General features: G+C 27.6%; 1 protein-coding gene across 2 annotated transcripts in view; it reads right to left on the bottom strand.

The window, feature by feature from the left end:
• The window catches only part of LOC100881430 (uncharacterized), a 33163-nt gene extending 8016 nt beyond the window's left edge, over nt 1–25147 (bottom strand). The window contains exons 1-3 of one of the 2 annotated variants that reach the window (XM_003704486.3): nt 24799–25147; nt 3913–3978; nt 1760–1892 (exon numbers count right to left, since the gene is read on the bottom strand). In XM_003704486.3, the coding sequence (XP_003704534.2) occupies nt 1760–1892; nt 3913–3972 (193 nt within the window). In that variant the 5' untranslated portion in view covers nt 3973–3978; nt 24799–25147. Of the gene's footprint in view, nt 1–1759; nt 1893–2911; nt 3141–3912; nt 3979–24798 lie in introns of those variants that run through there. The other variant, XM_076534719.1, reaches the window with a different exon arrangement.

Below are 25147 nucleotides of genomic sequence, written 5' to 3'. Positions count from 1 at the left end.
ACAAAGATATAAATGAAATAGTAAAATAATAGTTTTAAGCTTAATTGTTAAAAATTGCAGAAGTTTTATTATAATGTTTTTAATACAAATTCATTGTCAAAGAAATTTTTTAATAATAAATTAACTAGAAGATTTCTATATCAAACATTTCTATTAAATACAGTAATAAAATTTTGTTGCAACAATAACACTTTCTATAAACTTGATACTTCAAATTATAGTATAATATAATATTCATATACATATTTAAATTGTAAAATATATTATGAATAGCAAAATCAGTCATTTAATCTGCAGAAATTTAATAAATTATGACAAATTTTCCTCAAAAGTGATACAGAAACAGCAAATCAATAATGTTATATAAAAAAGTCAATTTATATGATAACATTATAATTTTTAAATCATATGAAAATTTGATTTATAATTTGTTTATATTATTTGTTTATATTTGTTTATATTATATAAAATTTTTTTTAATTTTATTTACAGACTTCTTTATAATAAATAAATTTATTAAAATATTAAGTAAAATTTATCAAAAAGTAACAAAATATGGCAATAATTCAGCAGTAATTGTTAATTAGAATAAATTCTGTTATCAAAAGAAAAGCTATAAGTATTCATTCTTTGAACGTCGAACCTCTTTCACTGGCTTTGTGGTATCATTAATGCCACAAAATGCCATCCATTAACCGGTTCGCGATTTCGGTTATCCACAGTCCTTAATTTATTAACAAAGCACGGTAATTTGTTACGACACTTTTCTGTTTGCATTCGAAGTATGCACAGTCGAGTTCAGAATAACCTTTTTTCAATTAGATAAACGTAAGTTTCAAAATTTTTAAAATTGCAGATTTGAAAACTTCTAAATTACAAATCCGAAGATTTATAAATTTAGAAGTATTTTAATTAAAAAATGACTAAATTTAAAAATACCCAAATTCGAAAATTTCGAAATCTACAAATATCCAAATTCGAAAGTTTCGAAATCTACAAATATTCAAATTTAAAAATTTCCAAATCTACAAATATTCAAATCCGATAATTTATAAATGTATCAATATTTCGGTTAGAAAATGACTAAATTTGAAAATGTCAGTTCAAAAATTTCTAAATCTACAAATATCCAAATTCAAAAATGTCGAAATTTGCAAATATATAAGTTCAAAAATTTCGAAATTTGCAGACGATCAAATTGGAAGATTTCTAAATTTTTAAATATTTAAATTAGAAAATTTCAAATTATGAAATCTAAATCTTGTACGTCCTTTCTCTATAACCTTGAATGACCTTGAGTGACTACAGTCTCTGAATTTCTAATAGACTGACCTATCATCGCAGGTGTCTGAATATGGGTGGTCCCATTTTAAAAAGCAATGGCGACCTTGATTGTATGCGTACAAAATTTGTATTTAGTGGTTTTGAAGATGTGTCGAATAGTCTTTGTGTATAATTGAGGATCCAAATATCGACTACCGCCGTAAACGTTATTTGTTTTATAAAAATTGTTAAATATTCAAAATTATAAATTTAAAAGTTCGAAAAATTGAAAACACTGAATGTTCAAAAATATTTTAAATTTGATAATTCAACAAGTTAAAAAATTAAAGATTGCAAAAATATCAGATTTTCAAGTTTACAAATAAGCAACCAAAGTGACTTTAAAACAAAATTTAAAGTTATTATTTTTATAAAATATAGGTAATTATTAATTATATTAATTTATTGGTAATTATATTCATTATATTGAACAAACCTGCATATCCGCCACAGAAGAGCTCATTGTCATTGTAATTCACAGGATTCGGATATCCAAAACGCCACATACTGTTCCTCGCTGGTGGATCCATTAAACGTCCATGACCATTTACGTAAACGTAATTAAGAACCTTTATAATCATTTTTTATTATCATAAATATTTTAATCTTTTGGTAACACGAAAAGACTAACTGTTTAATTTACAAATAACAAGAAATTTAAAAAGCATAAGAATTAAAAATTTTCAAATCAAAAAATTCACAAGTGACTCACAATTGTACCTTTTTCGTGAACGTAGTGTACGTCCATAGTTATCATAGTTATACTATGACTATTATAGTATAAATAAAATTATATTAATTTGTTATTAATGAAATTACATTCATTTTCAGTCAATAAAATTACTATATATTAGTAGTTCTATAATCTGAATATTGTAATAATATTACAACATAAATTTATATTATATTAATTATCACTTTATAATATAATATTCTATATATTATAAAGTAATATGTTCATATTATTACTATTATACTATTATAGTGATTATATTGTCACTACTATGCTGTTATTATGATACTATTATATCAATTATACTATTATTACAATTGTTATAATGAACAATGTATAATGGTTATTTTAAGTTTCTGAGTTGCCCTTCTATGTCACATACTCTATGGCTATGTAGATTTCCCGCGCATTTCCCGCCACACGCCATATACGTAGTTTATTTTGTTCAGTATTGAAAGTGTCAGTCGAGGACGCACGTGTTTTTTTTCGCAGAACTAATTCATATTAAACTAATAATCTAATACTTCTATTGTTTGCTTATATAGACCTCTTGTCACTAATTATATTATTAATTATAATCCTATTATTGTGATTAATATTACTATATTACTATATTACTATATATAATATTACAAACATAATATTATTATGATCAATCCGAACGAATAACCTCGTTAACCAATTGCATTGTGATTTAAAAATGATTCCTATTAAATTTACGATATTGCATAATAAAGAGCTCTTACAAGCCCTTCAACACCTGCACGAAAGGTTCTTAAACTACAAAAACCGTTTTAACGAGTGATGGTGTCATGAAGCCTATGGACATCAAATATAAATTACTCAACTGAATACCTTCTTTAATTATGGGTTGCCGTCTGCACATGGTGTTATAATGGTAAACTTTCCTTGCCGGTGGCAAGTACAAGCCACAATCGTATAAAGGTTACGTCATCGAAGACGATTTTTCTTTACACTTGAACCAGTTGAGACAGTTATCATATGTGTGAACAAAATTATGCACGAATTGCGTAATACTGTTTTATGGTGTGAAATCAAAGTGTGCAGATATCGCGTTTTGTGCCTGTTCATTAAAATAATTAATGTATTTATTAATTGTGGTAGTTACCTGTGTATCGTGTATGACATAAGTAATGACTTAGTGAATTCTGTTAATTACCATGTATAACATAATTAATAAAGTGAATGCACATAACATGATTATTAAAATAATTATACATAGAACGATTAATAGTATAATTAACTGCATGTAGCATAATTAATTATATAATTAACTATATTAAGTTAATAATAATATTTACTTAATATTAATATATAATAATATTAATAATACTAATAATATCAATTTATTATATTATAATTCATAAAATATTTGACTATGTTAAGTTAAGAATAATACAAAATTAATTAATAATATAATTAATTGTAATTAAGATGTTAACTTGTAAATTGTTAATCAGCTCAAAAATAAGAAATGTTGGATTATTTTAGGTCAACTTTGAGACTGATAAAATTTTTAGAACTATTAAAGAGACACTCATCATTACTGTTGTTAAAATATTGAAAAATATTAATATATTAAATATTATTATTTTAATAATTATGGAATTCTAATTTGAAAATAAATATTTTAATATTTATCAAAGTATTAAAAAAGCAGTAATGGTCTAATCAGTAATTAATAATAAGTGAAAATGATTCATCATTAATTAATATCAAATTAAAATATGATAAATAAATATTAGGTGATCAAATATTTGATAATATTCTTGTAAGACTACTTTTATACAAAATCGTTCTTTTTTGTTGATTTTAATACGTTAAATTTGACTTACCTGAAAATAAAAACATGTTGCTACGAGAAAGATGCTCCTACACCGATGTCTGGTTATCATATTCACCTATAAATTGAAGCATGAAAGAATTCTTATAATATGCGTGTAATTTTTTAATATTACTTTATACAAAATATTAGTAGAGCAGTATACTATAAAGTATACTACTGATAAAGATTAGCTGTTTTCATTTTTAATTAACTTACTAATATAAATGATTTTATTTTCATTTCATTTTCATTTATTTATCTAACAATTAATTACAGCAGAAATTATTTTTAGTAATCAATTATTGCTCAAATTATAATTAATTAATTGTTTAAAAAATCTTGAATTTTCACATTTTTTCAAAATTTGTTGTCTTGAATAATTGAAACGAAAAATTAAATATATTTCTAACAATACATAACACTAATATTAATATATTAATATTTATAAATTATTATATCAAAAATTAGAACAATTTTATCACTTTTAAAATATTAATGATGAAATGTATTTACATTATAAATTGCAACTCTTATAACTTTAATTATAACATAACTTTTATTACTGATCTACCATTGCAGGATTTATTTAAAAAATATCGCAGTAAATTAATATTTTATTTGACTTGAAACACCCTGTATATAAGAACGTACGATAATTGGATTTCTTTCTCTAATAAAAGCCGAAATGCCACTAATGATATTCATGAAATTGTCTATCGAACTAATCTGGAAATTAACGACTTGTTCTGACATTCGGAATAAAAAAGTCACTTATAAGTTCCTTATCTATGCATATTAAAGGATCAGACGAATTAAGGAGCATCGTGAATAAATTAAAGGCAGCCTTGAGTCAGTTAGTAGCAATAAAATCTTGCGTAAGAAAGTTGAAGGTACGTGTATGGTGCCAATCGGGTCGAATTACGACAATCAATGGAACTTCTAGAGTTCTTCATTATGTCATGTATCGGTTGTTTCGTATAGCTACATGTTACCGAAAACATAACCTTAATATCAATCTTCAATTTATTCACGTAACATTAATACTAATTTGTTTTTGTTCAAATAATTTTAATCTTAATTTTCTAAAAATATCATACATACTTCATTATATTTTGTATAATCTTAAACAATCGTGCAATATAAACTAAAGTGTATTATCGTAAAATTCCACATATATTTAACTTTTATTAATAAACAATTTAATTTATTATAATTATTATATTTCATTGTAATAATTTTTATTAATAAAGTAAATACTTGTTATAATTTCACGTAAGAGGACTAATAATATTAAAAGAAATAAGTTGAATATTAAGTTAAATAAAGAAGTTAATTAAATGACGAATAAGTGAAATTGAATCATGAGTTTATGTAATAAGTTAATTGATACTATGTAAGTATATATACGTAAGGCTGTCATATTGTTTATAAACTTTGTGTGAGATTCTAATAAAAAAATCTTCTCTTTACTATTATCTACTCTTTTTTGGCTGTTCAATGTTTATTATGTATATAATTTAACTTAAATATCTTTTTCAGAAGTTACTCTTCGAAAAACGCTTACTTTTCTCGACATCCCTTCCCTTTGAATTTAAATTTCCCACGGAAAAGTGAACACAACCTATTTGTAGTGCCTGTCTTGTGAAGTGCAACATGGTTAATGTGTCACATCCAAACATATTTAAAACTAACTCTATTCATTAATTTAGGTATTTTATGCATACCCATCTTAATACTTATTTAAGTTTCAATGCTATTAATATTTTGCTTCACTTAAAATCGTTTCTACTTGGATGGAAAAAAGAAAAAGCGGAATCTAACCTACAAAAATGCAACACCATCCCATCACCCTTATTAAATCTATGATTTTACAGCTGTGCAAACAACGAAAATTAATTAATACTATTATTAATTAATTAATAATATTGTTAACAATTAATGATAGACGTGTACACATAGTTCTCAAAAATATAAACAGGTAAGTGCTAATGTTCTTTTATTTCTTCAGTACATTACTTATAACTTTTGTATATTTTTCATGTTATTATATAATTATATTTAAGTTTTAATTGCGGAATCAATATCTATAGTTTTTGATAATAATATGTTAAAAGGTTTATAAGTGATAGTTGAAGGATAATAAATTTGAATGAATGCGAGGTCCTATGTTGAACAAAGATTGTTCTTGAATCGTAATCAATATTATACTTTAATTTAATATTAACAACTAATACTGATATTTGATATTAACATTACCTTGATAATAGTTTAATAGTTAAACATCTTTAAATACCTATTAGGATAATTATGAATAAACATATAACTAAAATCAGTTATTTTAAAAATCTATTATCCTTCTTGAAACTTTTATATGCGCAGAGTAGTTTTCATCCTAATTATAAACCGTAATCATAATATGTGAAGTTATAATTACTTCAATGTTCTTAACAAAATAAATTGATCTAACAAAATGAAGAAGTTTTTTCATTTTACTTTTATATAATAAAAAGTGTTAAAAGTTCATTTTAAATTTTGAATCATATTGTTAATATCAATTCTGTTAAAACATAATAGTGTCAAATAGGGAAATGAATGTATTCCATATATCGCAGTCTCATTTCTAATGTAAAAATCATGCTTGACATCATGTTTGACGAAGGTTAAGCCTAAGTACCGAATACAATTAGCATACATTATAGTTGACATTAAATAAATCTAGTGTTAATCGAATCCAACGGTGATACCGCGATAGTACACGTGAGTCATCATATTGATAAAGTAAGTGCGGTGGTATAAAACTAGTTATCAACGCGTGTATCACGTATCTAAAAATGTTTCGTACTTCCGAATACATCAATTGTCACGGGTTGACATCATATTTAAAAGCTCATGCACACGTGTTGGTGACACACACAATTTGGACGATACAAAAGTTTATAAAACATTATTCAAAGATAAATGAATTACATGCTGTTATTTAGTCGTAATGCACATTATCGTACTACGTGCGTCCGATGAGTAGACAGCTAGAAACAACGCGAATCACATTGGTTTGCATGCCATCTTTCCAGACTCAGTATATTTATACCATTTTTAAGTGAAAATAATGTTATGTGACACCCTGTGTAAGGCTTCATAAACAATTTATAAAATAAGGAAAATATTTTATAAAAAAAATGCGAGAATTATAAAAATGGTTGTTGGATTTGACAGTCTTGTATCCACATACCGTAAACAAGTTTTTATTTCAATACGAAATATGTATAAACAAGTTTCCTCCGCAAGAATTTTTGAATGAAAACCCGACACCGTCCCAATAACACCTTGTCATACAACTTGAAGTACCTCAAACCACCGTTACCAATTGGTTGCATACCGTGAGAAATACGCAGAAAGAAGGAAAATAGACAGCTCTGCACCTTTAGCCCTCGCTCTTGAAGAGTTTTTTGCGGTACATCGAAATAAACGACAAGAAATGGATTCATTATGATCCAGCTCAACGATTCCAAATAATCGTCTATATGAACAATAAAGGAGCATCCATGAAGCATAAGTTGTTCTGTGTCTAGTGAGATGAGAAGGTTTTCTATAAACTACTGAATTAGACGATCACGCTGGAACGTTATGAAGAGTGCCCGAATTATTCGAACGAGACATTTCTAGTGAAATTGTCAATTTATGCAACAGAACGACGTGAAGTTGTTTTATTCCGTGGTAACACGAGATGCATTGCTTCTTGAGTAAAGCAAATGTTGCTTGATCTTCAAAGCAAAACCTCGTCCTAGCCAGCGTACTGTCGTTGGACTATCTATCATAAATCATTCCTGATTGTACTATTTCGCATTACATGTTATTACTTGATTACAACAATAATGCTTTTTCATATCGACTGAAATGCAATTTGAAATATTTGTTTCATGTCACAAGTTTATAATTAAATATAAACTGTTTCAATACATTCTTTATATATTTAACTTGTTTATTTCTTTCATTTTTTGTGCGGTAAAATATTTGAGTATTATTTTTGTGAAATCAAACTTATGTAGCTAATAACAGTTAGAAGTTATGAGTAAATTGGTGAAGATATTTGCGATATAAAAATTCATCGAAGACACAAGAACAGCTTGCGATATAACTTCAGAGATTGAAAGCACCGTTTTCAATCGGTTGCGCAAGATAAGGATGCAGGAGGAAAACAAAATGGGTGCCGCATCACTGGACCATATTATGGTGGACAGATTTGAACCACTGAGAGTTTTTTTTTATAGAAAATCGACACGTGATACGAAAAATGGTAATTATGGTAATTTTACACGCAGCAAGTTGTGGATAGATCCCAAACAATCGTCTGCATCGACGAAGGGCGCAAGATCCATGAACCATAAATTGTTCTTCTCCGTCCGATGAGATGAAAAGGTACTTTTTTATGAACTTCTACTGAATCAGATGATCATGCAGGAACGCTATAAAGAGTGCTTGAATTACTTGAACGAGATACTTCGACAGAAATTTGTAATTTACACAACAAAAGCAAAGTCATGTTGCTTTTGCTAGACGCCATGTTGCTTCTCGAGTGAGACAAACGGCACTTGATCTTCAAAGCGAAATACCGTCCTAACCAACGTACTCTTCTGACATTGGACTAATTAACATCAGCTTTAGCTAATGTATATGGTTTTCTCAATATACATATTCAATATAAAAACGATGTTCGCAAACAGGTGGATAACTTTATCGCCTTAGAAAATGAATTTTTATCGTCATGGCATCTGCGTGACTGAACCATGGTAAAATGCTAGTAAATTCAGAGGTCGAACGCCTCGATTGAAATGATGGTACTGCTTCTTATACAGGTGCTTCATAATATGCGAAACCACCTTCAGAAATAGATAGAGGACACAAAAACACTGCAGAAAGTTTGTTTAAATATGTGTCTGATTTGGCTTTGCTTCAGGGATGTCATAACTTTTGTGTTTCAGTAATTCTCGACAGCTTATTTTCATGGAACATGCTCGAAATCTGCGGTTTGTGTTTTCAATGTTTTTGTATCCTCTCATGGGGATACAAATCTTGTAATCTTGGTCCGACATGTTATGAAACACCCTATATATTAAGAAATGCATTTTTATAAAATACAGCGGAAACTCATTTACAAACAAATGCAATATACAATTTGCCTTAATAAATTATACATTTGAATGTTAATATCGTACATAAAAATAATACTAAATATGTTTATAATGTAAAAATGTAATAGTAAAAACGTGATTTTGGAATGAAGACCATACTCGAAAATTGATTAATAACCTCAAAATAAATGTGTATCTTAAAAATTGAAGAATTTCTTTAATATTAACAAAAATATTTTTTTAGAGAAACTTGTTTAGGAGAAAATTTAGCAAGATTTTCAAATGTTTTCTATACTTCGTCGTTTTTGTTGATAACCAAAATAAATCATCGTTCCATAATATACTAAATAAATTTAATAAGTAAATTTTCAAAATAAATTTTAGTAAGTTAGAGTTCTTGCTGATATTTGGAATAAATTAATACTTAAAAACATAGTTTTTAATTCATTTAGAAAGCAGCTTATCAAGAAATGCAATCTTCTGTTGCATATATAAATTTATTCGTGTTATCAAATTGGCAAAATATGAAGCTCATATATATTTCACATTTAATATAAAAAATTAAGAGTTTCACAAATAAATTGTGTCTACCTCAATATGAGAACATTTTTAAATTCTACATTAATTTCCACGTGCTCTAATTAAAATCGATTAATTCAATCATTCAATTAGTATTCTTTTATAATAACAAATACAGTTTTGAATTTATTTCATAAATTAAAAAATGGTATTTATTTGCTATATATTTGAAAGTACAAGATTGTTACTTAGACATTTATGATTTCGCCATAGTATAATTAATTTGTATAACCGTGTTCTCTGCGATATTTGACATGTTAATTAAATTGATGAGCTATAAAAGTACCACATACCAGTTCGAATTAATGTAATAGAATAATTTTATAATTATAAGTGGCACTTTTAAATTATTATATTAATTAATTATATTAATTATAGACTAAAGAGTCTAACTAAAGTTAATTATAGACTAAAAGATCCAATGACAATAAAGAAGAAAAGTCGGTTGCCTTTACGCAACAAAACAGGTCGATTATCTCAACACCGTCGACGATAAAAAGAAAAACATAGAACGAAGAAAGAAAGCCACGTTTAAAACCTTTAAATAAAAATTGATTGAGTTGATTGTACCAATACCTGTTCATGAAAGAACAAGACATTGAAAGCAGAATGAGATCTTGACATAACATTTTTCTCTTTAACGATTTTTTTCAGAAATAATAAAATACTGATACGGCTTTTATGAAGAATCGAGTATTCGAATTTCGAATTTTCGAACACATTATTTTAAAAAGCAGGTTATGCTCGGTGCTATGGGTTTAAGGTATATTTATTGCGAAGAAACTGACCGTAATCTGTAATTTATTGCGAGATATGTATGCAATATAATTAGAGTGTGTCCGAACAGGATTACCTCCATTTCAAAGAAAGCTGGAATTTTGTAATCGATTTTAAGATATTGTAATATTTAGGTTACTGCAATCTTATTTCGTTTATTACTGTCATTTTATTATACAGAATGTAATACTTATGAGGTATTGCATTCGTAAACCTGTAAATATTCAAATTTTGAGATTTTTGAATTTGGATTATTCAGATTTTTAATTTTTTCAGTTTTCAAATTTCTAAATACTCGAGTTTTCAAATTTCCAAATTTTCGAATTTCGAATTTTGAATTACAAAACTTCGAATTTCAAAATTCTCGAGTTTCAAATTTACGAATTAAAAATATTCAAATTTTGAAATTTTGCGAATTTCATATTTGTAAGTTTTCGAATTTCAAATTTTTGAATTACAACTTTTCAATGTTTCTTGGAATTTTTAAATTTTCTAATGTCAGCTTACCAAGTTTTCAAATTACAAAATTTTGAGTTTTTAAATTTTCAAATTTCAATGTTTTAATTTTCCTAATTTCAAATTTCCTAACTTCTAAATCAAATCTTTAAATTTTCAAATTAATAAACTGTTTAATTCTGACATTTCCCAATGCTATAATACCGACCATGATGTACACTACCGTTCATAAGTATCCGGACACAAGCGAAATATGCATTCGCGTTGCATGAAAGTTATTCAAGTATCTGCAACAGTAACTAAAATCGATTTTTTTTTCTGCGAAGGTCAGAATACTGGAACGTTTTTCGATTGATAATTCTCGTTTGGAACTCATATCTCGATGGAAAAGAAGCAACAGACGAACTAAACCGAAACTGTCGAATGCGTAGCGTTACCTCTATTCTTATCTCCATTGAGGGAACCTAAACATCTACCAACAGTTTACAAACACTTGAAACATATCGAAGAACCCTCTGAATACGTTCTGCACCATAGAAATGAAACACAGTAGAAATTAAAATTTTTTTTAGAATCGAAAGCGTTTCATTAGATTCACAAATTTGGATTTTGTACTTCTGGACATGAATTTTACTTTCATACTCCCATTGTATAATTTGTACTTAAAAATTAATTCTATTACGTTATGACATCTCAAAAAAGATAATAATAATTATTACAAATGATATGATAACCCTAAATACCTTTTGTACAAAGTTCCACCATGTTTTATGTAACGAAAACGAAGTGTCCGGATACATATGGACGGTAGTGTATATCACAGCTAATGAGCCTTTTGAGTTCTGATTTATACCTGCAAATAAAGGAACATGTCAAAGTGTTCTTATGACACACATTAATAATCCTGAATTGTGGACTAAAGAGGTTATTATAGTGCTTCAGTATCATTTCCATTTTATACACGTATAAAACATTACCATTTTACACGCGTTACCATTTTCTACGTACATCTACATATATTATGTTGCAGAACTACATTTTAGTAAATGTTTTTAAACTTAAAAATAAGTGCCATGTATGTACATCATACTATTGTAAGTATTAGGTTGGGGAATAAGTTCGTGGCGTTTTGACATTTTCTTTTTTTTACAGCGACATTTTGCAATTTGCAAGAAGTTGTAATATTCATTCGATAGAGCTCTTTCTGCTCTACAAAACTGTGTTAATCTTTTTTTTAGTAGATTCATTCGTCATTGCTATTGAGGCTTAGAAATGGAATATCAAGAAGGTAAAAAGCAGCATTTTCGACACCTGCTCTTCTTCGCTTTCCATCGCGGCCAAAAAGTTGTGAAAAGTTGTGAATAGTTGCTGAAACAGGCCGGGATATTTGCAATGTATACGGAGAAGGTGTCATAGGTGAGTCGACAGCACGGAAATGGTTTGCAAAATTCAATCTAAGGTTGGGCAATAAGTTCGTAACGTTCACTTCGTGAGGCACCCAGGCTCCCAATTTTTCGACAAATCCCATTGAATGGAGATGATTGAGAATAGTTTTGTGGTCACTGTTCATTTTTTCGACCAATTCACAACTAATTTGAGGACCATCCTGCTTCACACGTGCTTGGAGACGCTCTTCGTCGAACTCAGAAGGTCTTCCGCTGCGGGGCGGGTTTTCGACGTTAAAATAGCCATTTTTGAATTTTGCAAACCATTTCCGTGCTGTCGACTCACCTATGACACCTTCTCCGTATACATTGCAAATATCCCGGGCTGCTTCAGCAGCTTTTTTGGCTGCGATGGAAAGCGAAGAAGAGCAGGTGTCGAAAATGCTAATTTTTACCTCCTGGATATTCCATTTCTGAGCCTCAATAGTAATGACGAATGAATCTACTGAAAAAAACGATTAACACAGTTTTGTAGAGCAGAAAGAGCTCTATCGAATGAATATTATAACTTCTTGCAAATTGCAAAATGTCACTGTAAAAAAAAGAAAATGTCAAAACGCCACGAACTTATTCCTCAACCTAATTCATAAACACCATTTTTATTTTTCATAAGTATATTTCAACGGATCTAAAAATTTTAATTTTCAGAAGTCTGTTACGGTTAATTTCACATTCTATTTCTCGAATTTTTGAGAATTCTCTAAAAATTATTAGAGAATTAAGTAGATTATCATGAATAAAAAATGAGCACGTTAAGTCTGTACGTCAAAATATTGATGACATAAATATGACATGGCGTTGTCGATAAATATGTATACGTAATAAAAGTCTAGATTCGTATAATTTCATAAATACTTATACATAATCGAACGTTACTTATAATGAGTTAACGGTAAAAAATATATGGAGATCATATGCATAATCCTTTGGGAGGAACACCTAATTTAATCACGAACTGTCCCGCGAAATAATCTCCTAATAATTTCGTGTTTTTATTGGATTATGCAAATGCGCGAAGAAAATTTCAATCTAATAATCGTGACTAACTCTCGAAAAAGATAATTTATTCATTTGGCTTACTGCTTTTGTTTTCGCTGCGTTTAATGCGGTTTAAAAACAGCGTTCGATGAAAGAGTAGAGATACAAGGGGCGACACTAGATAAAAAAACCTACCTGCTGGAGAGAGACAGAGGACAGAAGCAATTTAAGGGGGGCAATACCTTTAGACAGATGAAAATAAGCTGATACTTGTGTATTTTTTTTGTATAGGACACCTTTGTTTTGCATTTTCGAAATTTCAGGTATAATTTATTATAACTATTGCCTATTACAGAATATTTTCTGTTTTACAAAATATTTAAAAATGCTGGAATTATGAAAATCCTTTCTGAAAGTGTTTTGGCGTGTCTCGTGAATCGGTGTGGGTTCTAGCTTTAGATATATTGGTCTGAAGCAAGTTTGCAGACAATGTTTCGAAAACTAACATTTACAGTTAGTAGATGAACCTCAGAAATGTGCAAAATATGTAAAATTGAAGAAATGGCGCGCTTTTAAAGAAAAACTTTGAATTTTATTGAAAATTTTTGCAATGCTTTGCAATAAAAAAGACTTTAACGTTCAATTTATTTCATACATTTAGGTTCATATGTTAGATAGTATTGTCATGGATATGTGCAAAAAATTTGAGCGCGATTGATAAACTAGTTTTTGAGTTATCAGCCACGCCAATTTTAAGAACGTAGTTTTGAGAAAAACACGTTTAAAGTTTCAGTCCTCCGCATTGAACGCGTGTATACCCGCGGCGCTAATCGGCCATAACTTCAAAAGGGCTTCGTATTTCACTTTAAAATTTTGGGACAATATTTTTTAGATGTTACACTAACATTTTATAGAAAAAAAAAATTTGTAATATTTTAAGATTCTAAAGGTATTGCCCCCCTTAAATTGCAAATCAAAAGAATTGGGGGTGCGCATGTGCACAGTGTAGAAGTATGGCGGTCGAAAAAGAATAGTTTAAACCTGCATATTCACCAGTGATTTATTCCTAATAAAAATTTTGTCATATTTCTGTAACACATTCATCTGTAATATCTTGTGATATATTGTTTTTCATTTTCTTATAAGTTATTTGTAATAATCATTTCCGTAATACATATTCTTCAAATATATTTTGTAGAGCAATCATTTTGATATATTCTTTTCTTTTTCGACTTTTCAACGCTGTTTCAAGAAAATTTATTACAAATATATTTCAAATTATTAGAGATTGACATGAAAGTAGATTTGCTCGATTCAAATTTCCCGCTCGTTTGTACAATCAGTTTAAAGGGACGGCGTTTTTGAGAGATCAAAGGTGCCGACTGAGAATGTTGCCTCTGGTTTACTTTGTGGTTCGATTAATAATCATAAAGTGAGGTTAGGATTCAAATGGAATCCTGTTATATTTAGGATTATACAGGAAATCTTATTCCTTGTAATTGTAGTATTATGTTTAACGTTTTTTAAAAAACAAAAATGTATAAAGGTAGGAAGTTTTAAATATATAAATTTACACGTTTTTTAATTTACAAACATATTTCTATTTAGTTTTCAAAATTAGAGATTTATGTTTTTTAGGTTTCGAATTTGTTGGGTTAGAAATTCAGAAATTTAAGTTTTCAAATTTTTTAAATCTTCTCCTTTAAAAATTTAAATATTAAGAAATTTTCAGTTTATAAAATTTACAAATTCTCAAATTTAAAAGGTTACAAACTTACAATGTTACAAATTTTCAAATTCCAAAATCTGGAAAATTCTAAAATTAGAACCACAGATCTATTTCTAATTTTGGAGACTATCAGATACACCAATTTCCAAATAATCAACTTCTAAAATTTAAAAGTTTGAAAGCGTAAAAGTTTTTAAATATTTCCATTTTTTTAACTTAACAACTTTTCCAAGTTGTTAGTTAGTTACTTAAGTTTCCAACTTTTGTGTACAAATTATTTCATCTTTAAATCTAAAAGTTACTATTCGTAAAATTACAAATTTTTCAATGTACACATTTTGAAATTACCAATCTTTTCATTTTTTAAGTTATTGAAATTTTATTGAAAAAGATTAAACTTCTTTTGTACTTTTTATTCTACAATATAGATATGTTTTTCATACTTTTAAATATAAACATTGATTTGTCAATTTACCATTTCTTATTTCTATCCAAAAAAAATGTAATTGTTTTTAGAATTCAGCAGCTAAAAGCATGAATCATTAGGAATATGTACATATGTTTATCCAGACACGTACAGTAATGTTCAAAAGTTTAGAAGCAGTTAAACAGGTTCTCAAGAGACATTTTTTACAATAAAAATCTTACATATTATAAAGATTTTTAAATTTTTGTAAAAAAGTTATCACACTTACCTATAATAATTTGTGAATAAATTTTATAATTTTTATTTATTAGTTTTTTATAATTCAGTTAAGTTTTTCTATTTTGTTCTTATTATGTTTGTTTCTAAACAAAAAGAAAATAGTATACATTTCAAAAAAATAATATTAGGAAAGTTTTTTACTGACTACGCAAAATATACAATAAAATTTACAATTTATTTTAAAAAAATAAGTTTGTAGAAAGTTAGGTTAGGTAAAGATATTTTTCTTTAAATTGCATAAAATATACAATAGAATTTACAATTTATTTATAAAAAATAAGAGGATTACAAAAAACTAGGGTAGGTAAAGATATTTTTCTGTAAATTGTATAAATTATACAATAGAATACTCAATTTATTTTTATGAAATAGGGGGGTTATAAAAAGTAAGGTTAGATAGACATATTTTTCCACAAACTGCACAAAATATGTAATTCATTTGTACCACCTAAAGGATTTGTAAAAAATTATATTAGGGAAAGATATTCTTCTATAACTTGTACAATATATATCTGCAATAAATTATTTTCGCAAATGGTCACTATCTTTGTATTAATAAAGAATGGAACAGAAATGACTGTGAACGATAATGTGTGTTAAATTTGTGAACCATAATGTGCGTAAAAGAAAGAGTTTTAAAACGGTATCGAATCAGGTTGAAAGCGAGGATTCCGTTGGTTCGAAGTGTCATCGATTTGTACGAAAGAAACCGAAAGTGGACAATTCGTGCAGTGAATATTTCAAATCTGTGCTCGTAATCTTACCGCTCGCGTAGCTCGTACAGGAGATAACCGCAAAAAGGAGTTAAAAGGATTTCGAGAGGGACATTGGCTTCTTGCATTATGGAGATTGCCGAAGGTTGATGACGACCAAAATTCGAATGCACGCTTTATGAATCACGTAAAATCATTGGCGTAACCAAAGAGTAAGTAAAAGAGGCGATACTTCGCTACCTTTGATGTTCGGGGAAGACCCTTTAAATTGGTTTCATAGACGCGCGGGAAATTTAAATCAAGTGAATTTCATTTCATGTTATTTTCTAATAATCAAGTTTTTGGAAAATATTGACCTCTAATAATTGGAAATCTTTTTGTTGTCAATTTTCTGTGTATTACTAATATTGACTTTCGAAATATTTACATCGATTTTGCAACATTGAAAAGTTATAGAGAGGCGTATAACTTGGTTGGAGTTCTGGGAATAATATACATATATTACAGAAATGATTATTACAAATAATTTATGAAGAAATGACGAACTATTTAATACAAGACAACAGTTTTATTACAAGTTTACATTTATCACAAGTAAACAAGAATACAGTCACATCTGTTATAGGGAAATGACAAAATATTTAGTACAAATAATTCCTTAATTTCTAGATTTCGAAAATTTCCAAATCTCTTAATCTTAAATTTCTAAATTGCCAAATTCCCAAATCTTTAATTGTCAAATTTTTTAATTCCTAATTTAGGCAATTACAAAATTGCAAATTTGTTAAATTTCTAAATTTGGAAACTTCTATATTTAAAAATTTCGAACTTTACAAATTATTAATTTTCAAATCTGAAAATTGAAAATTATCATATCTTCGAATTTTTAAAATTATAAATTATCAAATTCAAGTTTTCAAAATTTTCAATCGTCAAATTTCAAAATTTTCAACTCTCAAATTTCAAAATTTTTAATTCTCAAATTTTAAAACCTTCAATTCTCAAATTTCAAAATTTTCTACTCTTAAATTTCAGAATTTTCCATTCTCAAATTTCAAAATTTTCTATTCTCAAATTTCAAAGTTCCTAATCCAATTTTTGTAAACTCTTTATAAACTCTTCAAATTCATTAAATTCCAAAATTCCACTTTTACAAATTTTCCATATTTCTCTAATTTTATAAATTTCTAATATTCTCAAATTCCTACAGTTTTTAATCTGAAAATTTCTGAATTTATGAATGTATAAAATTATAAAATTTTTCAGCTTGCAAATCCATAAATTACAAAATTTACATATTTCTTCTATTTTCAATTCAAATGTTTAAATTAGCAAATCTGTAAAATTTTCAAATTTCTGTAATTCTCAATTATTCAAATTTTTCAAATTTCCCTAATTCATAATTATTCAAATTTTCAAATTCTATTTCATATTTTGAATAATTTCAAAAATTATTCAAATTTCAAATTCTAAATAAAATTGACTTCACTATCAGTTGAAACTGAATATAATACTCTACATAATCTTAAGGATTATAAGAAATGGTATTACAATTTTTCTCTAAACCACAAATATCCCTAGGGATATTTATTTAGCTTACCGTATAAGCTACCGCAGTTATAGTTATCTCAATAATTTCTTATGTGTCCTACGTCCTCTCTGAAGAGACGTCCTCTCTGTAATTACGCCAATGCGGAATATATATCACGAACGTTATCTTACATTATTATTACATACGTTCCTTTTTATTTTCTCTTTTTTTTCTTAATACATGTTCATGAATGATAGTTATGTTACACTGTCGCATATCAACGAGATAATGTCGAAAACGCAGAATAGCAGTTATATCACAATTAATATAAATCTTTATATTCGATAAAAAAAAAAACAGAAAGATTTAGATCACTAATATTTGTCTAATATAAATATAGGTGATTCTGATAACTTTATGTGCTGAACATGAAATTCTAAACCGTTACAGGATAGTAGTCTGAGTTTTGAAAACCTTGATTTTGAAAATGAATGCAAATTTCATGATTTTGTAGAGTTCGTGCATGTAATAGCTATTCGGTTCGTAATTTTGAGAATTGTAAAACATAGAAATATGAGGAGTTTTCAGGTTCAGAAATGTTGAAAGTGTAGGAATTTTAAGTTTTTATGTTTAAAAATGTAACTACAGAAATATAAAAATTAAACATTTTCAAGTTTTTTGTTAAATTCTAAATATTCAAATTTAGACATTTTTTAATGTTCAAATATTCGTATTCAAAAATCTTTTAGTGTTCAAAATTTTATTTCAGTTTAGAGAAATACACGTTTCAAATGTATCGACTTGGCAGTTTCACGATTTTCAAATTTCATAGATTTCAAATTATTGTATTGAAAAATCTAGAAATCTGATAATAAAATTTACAAATAATAAAATTAAGAAATATTTAAGTTTTAAATTTTTTGATTTGATAGTTTAAAAATTTAGATTATAGAAATTTTAGAACTTCAGGAATTTAGAATATTAGAATTTTCAGAATTTCTAGAATTTAGGAATTTTAGAATTCAGGGATTTAGAATTTTAGAATTTTAGGAATTCACTTTAGAAATCTAAAAATATTAAAATTTAGGAATTCAAGAATGTAAGAATTGTGAAATTAAGAAATTTATAAAATTAAAAAATTGTTAATTTGAGAGTTTAAAAATTTTAAAACTCAGAAGTTTGAAAATGTATCAGTCTACTGGTTTAAATATCTATAAATGTAAAATAATAATAAAAAAATGTAATTTATAAGTTTATAAAGTTGTTAATTTGCAAGTATAAAAATTTGTAAAAAGAAGTTGAGAAATTTATTAACTTGAAAATTCAAAAATTGAAGAACACGCAAATTCCAGATTACAAAAACTCAGTTCTCCACATTAATTTTCTGAAAGATCAATAACAAGATACCTTCCTTAAAAAAATATTCAACAAAAATATTTGTATAACCATCTAATATATTACAATCTTTCAGTAATTGTGTACATTCAAAAGCATCGCAACCTCTGCGCAAACTTTTCGCGCAGAAATAGATACCTAAGCCCTTCCTAGAGACTTGTGAATATTTATCAAACGTAACCTCTTTGAAACAGTTGTATAAAGCAACAATAGAGCCCAGATGAAAGGTATAGAGAAACAATGAATCCTGTTTAGTACCTGAAGAATTCGAAATTAGTTATACGATCGAGAAGAAAAGGCATAAACACGCCTTCGAATAATTAAGTAACATGCTCGTGTATCATCTGAATATCAGGCAACGACCGGAATATGGAAATGTGAGGTTATAGGAAAGCGCGGTTTTAAAATTTTATTGCGGACTTTGCCAACAGAACCTGTTTCGATAACAAAGAACCACTGATAAACAATACATTCTACCAATTTCAATATTTTCGGTGCTCGAAGGTTAACTCGTGAATGTCCGGACCACACGATACAATTCGAATGTTTTCAACGTTTAACGCACAAAATATCTACTCGAGTTCTGCAGGAAAATATCAAAGCAACAATAAAATAGCAAATCTCGAGAGAAAGGTATGATTCTCTTCAGTCAAGGTCATCGTCAAGGTCGGGAGAAAAGTAGGAATACTATAATCGACTGTAAATCTTGTTTGAATAACGTTTATGGTGCAAGGAGCGTTTGCAACGAGCGTCAAATGCTGGTTGACTACTGCTGGTAATGTTAGTACTAGTTAAAATTAAATTAAATTAAATTCAAAAGTAAATTGCGAATTAATACAGTGTAAAGCGTTTTTGTGAGTAAGAGTGCAACAATAATAATGTGTATAAATATATTTATTTTAGTCTGTGTTGATGCTTCAGTATTTAGTAGTATTTAAACAACTTCAATTCAATATTTATTATTAATTAATACTATTTTAATATAGCGTTTTTGTGAGTATTGTGAGAGTGCAACGAAAATAATGTGTATGTGAAATGTATATAAATATATTTATTTTAGTATGTGTTGATGCTTCAGTATTTAGTAATATTTAAACAACTTCAATTCAGTATTTACTATTAATTAATACTATTCTAATATAGCGTTTTTGTGAGTATTGTGAGAGTGCAACGAAAATAATGTGTACGTAAAATGTATATAAATATATTTATTTTAGTCTGTGTTGATGCTTCAGTATTTAGTAGTATTTAATGCAACTTCAATTCAATATTTATTATTAATTAATACTATTCTAATATAGCGTTTTTGTGAGTATTGTGAGAGTGCAACGAAAATAATGTGTATGTGAAATGTATATAAATATATTTATTTTAGTCTGTGTTGATGCTTCAGTATTTAGTGGTATTTAATACAATCTCAATTCAATATTTACTATTAATTAATATGATTCGAATTCAGCATTTACTTTAATACTGTATACTACTTCTTTATTTCAATATTTACCAGTAACTAATGCTACTTTAATTCAGTATTTAGTAGTAATTAACACTGCTATAAAATTCAGTTCAGTTCAGTTCATTGTTCTCTTTATAAAAAAAATGGCGTCTGAGTGGTTTTCCACTTATTTTACCCATTCGTATAATTCATTATTTACTAAGTGTACTTTTAACATTCGTAATTTTATTATTGGATTGTGACAAGAATAGTTTTTGTTAATAAATTGTTACTCCATTACAATTAACTGAATTGTGTCCTGGTGGTTTTGAATATTAATGATATTTCACATAATTTAAGCTTATTATTATGAGTAGTGACGTGAATATATCAATGGCTGACTAAATTAGATCATGTAAGTATATTTTTAATATATTGCTAGTATTTCCATCTTGAGCTATAAAGATTTTAGTGAATAAATGTCAAATTTAGTTAGGTTGAATCAAAATTGGGTTAAGTTAAGATTGAGGTTGGCTTTAGGGTCGGTGAATACTGTGACTAAGTTAAGGTTAGGTTAGGATAAGGTTCGTTTGAAGTTACAATAAGATAATACTGAGATTAGCGTTACATCAAATTTAAGGTTAAAGTTAAGTTAATTTGTGTTAAAATGTTAAAATTAAAATCTTTGAGTTAAGATTCGGTTTGTTTCAGTTGTGTTTCGGTTAAATTTAAATTAGGTAAAAATTTGGTTAAGGTTAGATAAAGATAATATTAAAGTTAGACTATAATTATTAGAATAAACTAGATTATAGTTAAGTTACGTTTTAGATTAAAATTACGTTCAATTGCTATTTAATTAAGCTCAAGATTAAGGTTAATTTTGAGTTAAAGTTGTAGTTAAATTGTAACTTACAATTTAAGTTGAGGTTAGTTTTAGCTTACAATTAAAGTTGAGGTTAGTTTACTGTGAGACTAAGGTTATAATTAAATTCAGGTTAAATTTTTGTAATTAAAGTTAGGTTAAATTAACATTGAATTGTAGTTAAGTTAATAGTTACTTAATGTTAAGTTAATAGCATCACAGTCAAAATTAAATTAACATACAGTTTAAGATTAGGTTAATGTCCAAGTTACATGAAGTTAGGTTAACAATCTGTCACGGTTGAACTGTAATTAGCTTATAATTCTCTTAGTGTTAGATTATGACAGGTTCAGATTCAAGTTCGGTACAGGTTATATTCAGATTACGTTAGGATCAGTTGTGTGACGGATTAAGTCAGAGTTATGTCAATGTTAAAATACGTTTATTCTAAAGTAGCTGAATAGGCATTTGAAAATTGTGACAAGATTAAACCTCCCTCGATCACTTTCCAATTTTTTCTCCTTTAAGTTATATAATTGCTATTAATAATTTGTGTATAATTCACTATGATAAGTTTATAATAAAAGTGCAGAAATTTCCAATTTCTTAAACATTATAACCTTGTAAAATTTCTAAATTTGCAAATTTGTAAATATAAATTTAAAAATTCCAAATTTCTAACTGCCAACTTCGATAAGTATCCAAATTTCAAAATTCATAAATCTCAAATTTCGAATTCTAAAAATATAAATTTTTAAATTGCCAAATCTTCGATTTCTGAAGTTTCCAAATTCTCTTTCCGAGTCTTCAAAAGTTCACATTTCCAGATTGCATTTCTGTTAAATTCCTAAATTTCTATATTTCTTGTTCACAATTAAAATTAAAAAATTTCTCACTTTTTGAAGTGAATTATCAAAAGTGTTGATAACATTATAACCTTGTGAATTATATACATTTTTAGACTATTAATCCTACCAGACTTCCCAAACACAACTTAAATTTTTAACCTCAATTTTTTAATTTCATTGTAAATAATGAAGTTTCAATATATCCTAAATAGTCTCAATTACAAGAATGACTAATGAAAATCAAAAATTAATTTTAGAGTTACGTTTGTTTCCTTATCTTCCAGAAAATAATGAAATCGCATTGTAAAAGGATAATGCTCCCATTCACAGCAGTGCAACTACACAACATGACTTAAAGATCACAATACCCAAATTTTAAAATGGCCGACACGTTCTCCGGATATAAAATTTCATTGATAATGTATGGAGAATACTAGTGACCCGAATTTATAAACAGATGCAAAACATATTCGACAGTTCAGTAATCAAAAACTGTCATTGTTAAAGCTGTAATAAAAATTCCATTTAAAATCTTGTAAGGAACACGATAACAAATTTTCTAATTAATTAACCTCGACAGAGTTGCAATTTATTATTCGATGCCACATGCAGTATGTCCCAGTTCTCTGCGTGAAACTTTACCATCATGTTCTGCGAATAAAAATGATAAATGTTGTATAAATATAGGCTGTTTTATCGAGAGATCGCGAGGAATGTTATAATTAACGAAATAATTGATTTTCGCTTTCAATATTACGTACGAATAATTCACGATTTTCATATTCTTTTTTTTTAATAATTTTTAATAACGCAGTCTAAGGTCTATGTATAAACATTTTTTCTTATTTTTATTTATGCAATGTTGTAATAAAGTTATAAGAACAAAACTGAAACACCCTGTATGTTCTAGTAAAGTTATAGCAACAAAACTGAAACACCCTGCATGTTCTAGTAAAGTTATAGGAACAAAATTGAAACACCTTGTATGTTTTAGCAAAGTTGTAGGAACAAAACTGAAACACCCTGTATGTTCTAGTAAAGTTATAAGAACAAAACTGAAACACCCTGCATGTTCTAGTAAACTTATAGGAACGAAACTGAAACACCCTGTATATTCTAGTAAAGTTATAGGAATAAAACTGAAACACCCTGTATATCGAGAACAGTTCATTACCATTTCGTGTTTTTGTTATAATTTTTTTTAAGTGTCTGAAAGCCAGTGTTGATATAAACTTTTTTATTTTTACGAATAGAATATGTTAAGTTTCAGCTTCCACCTTCACATCAGTTTCGTTACCCTCACTGAAAGCGTACATTATAAACGTACACTAGGCAGTTTTGGTTTCCCCTAGACAAAATTGGGAAATGTCTGCTACAGACTGAAAATCATGAACATTTGTCGAGTTGATTATTTTTAGACTTTATAATTTAGAAGTTTGGAAATTTAAGATTGAGGAACTGGGGATTCGAAATTTGGAAATTTGAAATTTTTTAATTTTGGGATTTATAAATCTGTAAATGTGAAATTTGGAATTTTTAAATTAGAAAATTTGTCAATTTGAAATTTTGAGAACTGTAAATTTGTCATTTTGGAATTTGAATATTTGAAAATTCAAAAATTTGAAAATTTGTAAATTTGGAATTTGAAAATTTAAAAATATGAAAGTCTGTGAATTTATAAATCTGTAAATTTGGAAATTTGAAAATTTGGGAATTTGGAAATTTAGTATTCTGTAGATTTGAAAATTTATAAATTTGCAAATATTTTAATTTTTGACTTTGAACATTTGAATATCTGGGAATTTCAAAATTAATGTATTTGAAAATTTGGGAATTTGGAAATTTAGTACTCTGTAGATTTGAAAATTTAGTATTCTATAGATTTGAAAATTTATAAATTTGGAAATTTGCAAATTATTTACTTATAAAATTTGAAAAATTGAATATGTAGAAATTTAAAAGTTTGAAAGTTTGAGGATTTGAGGATTTAAGAATTTCAGAATTTCAGAATTTGGGAGTTTGTAAATTTGAAAACTGAAGAAATCAAAAATTTTTAAATTTCAAAATTTCTGTATTTGAAACTTGAAAATTTACTATTTGATTTATTAACAAAGAAACTGATAAAATTCTAATTTCTCAAAATACAAATCTATTCTCCCAAAATTGCAATAAATTTCTTCCCTTACATTTGCTCTCAAGTCAAAGGAAACCAACGTTGCACCCGAGCGTACGCAAACGCGCGTCCTTTCTTTATGGTGAAATTAAATATGTGGCTCGTAAAGCATCGTGCAATCAGTACCGCAAGATACTTACCGGTGTGCGCGTGATCAGGGTCCCAATATCGGTAGCCGAACGATTATGTAGGTGAAAACCGTCTAGGTGGTTCTTTTATCGAATCCAGGAAGCGTGACAGTTTAAACAATGGCCTTTTTTTGTTTCGGCAACACCTCGTGGTTCAGTAAATTATCAGCGAAGAAGAGATCTTGCCTTTTTTAATCGATATTCCGGTGATGATTTTAAATCGGAAAAAAGTTCTGTCCGAGTTTACACGATGTGTCGTCGCACTGCCGAAGCGACCGACTCGAATGCGTTGGCGCGAACGAATAATACTCGCGCGACACAGCACGGTTCGCTACTGCCGAAAAACTTGGCTACCACCACC

Source organism: Megachile rotundata, chromosome 8 (genome assembly GCF_050947335.1).
Source record: "Megachile rotundata isolate GNS110a chromosome 8, iyMegRotu1, whole genome shotgun sequence".
NCBI lineage: Eukaryota > Metazoa > Arthropoda > Insecta > Hymenoptera > Megachilidae > Megachile > Megachile rotundata.
This window is presented reverse-complemented; position numbering and strand designations above follow the sequence as displayed.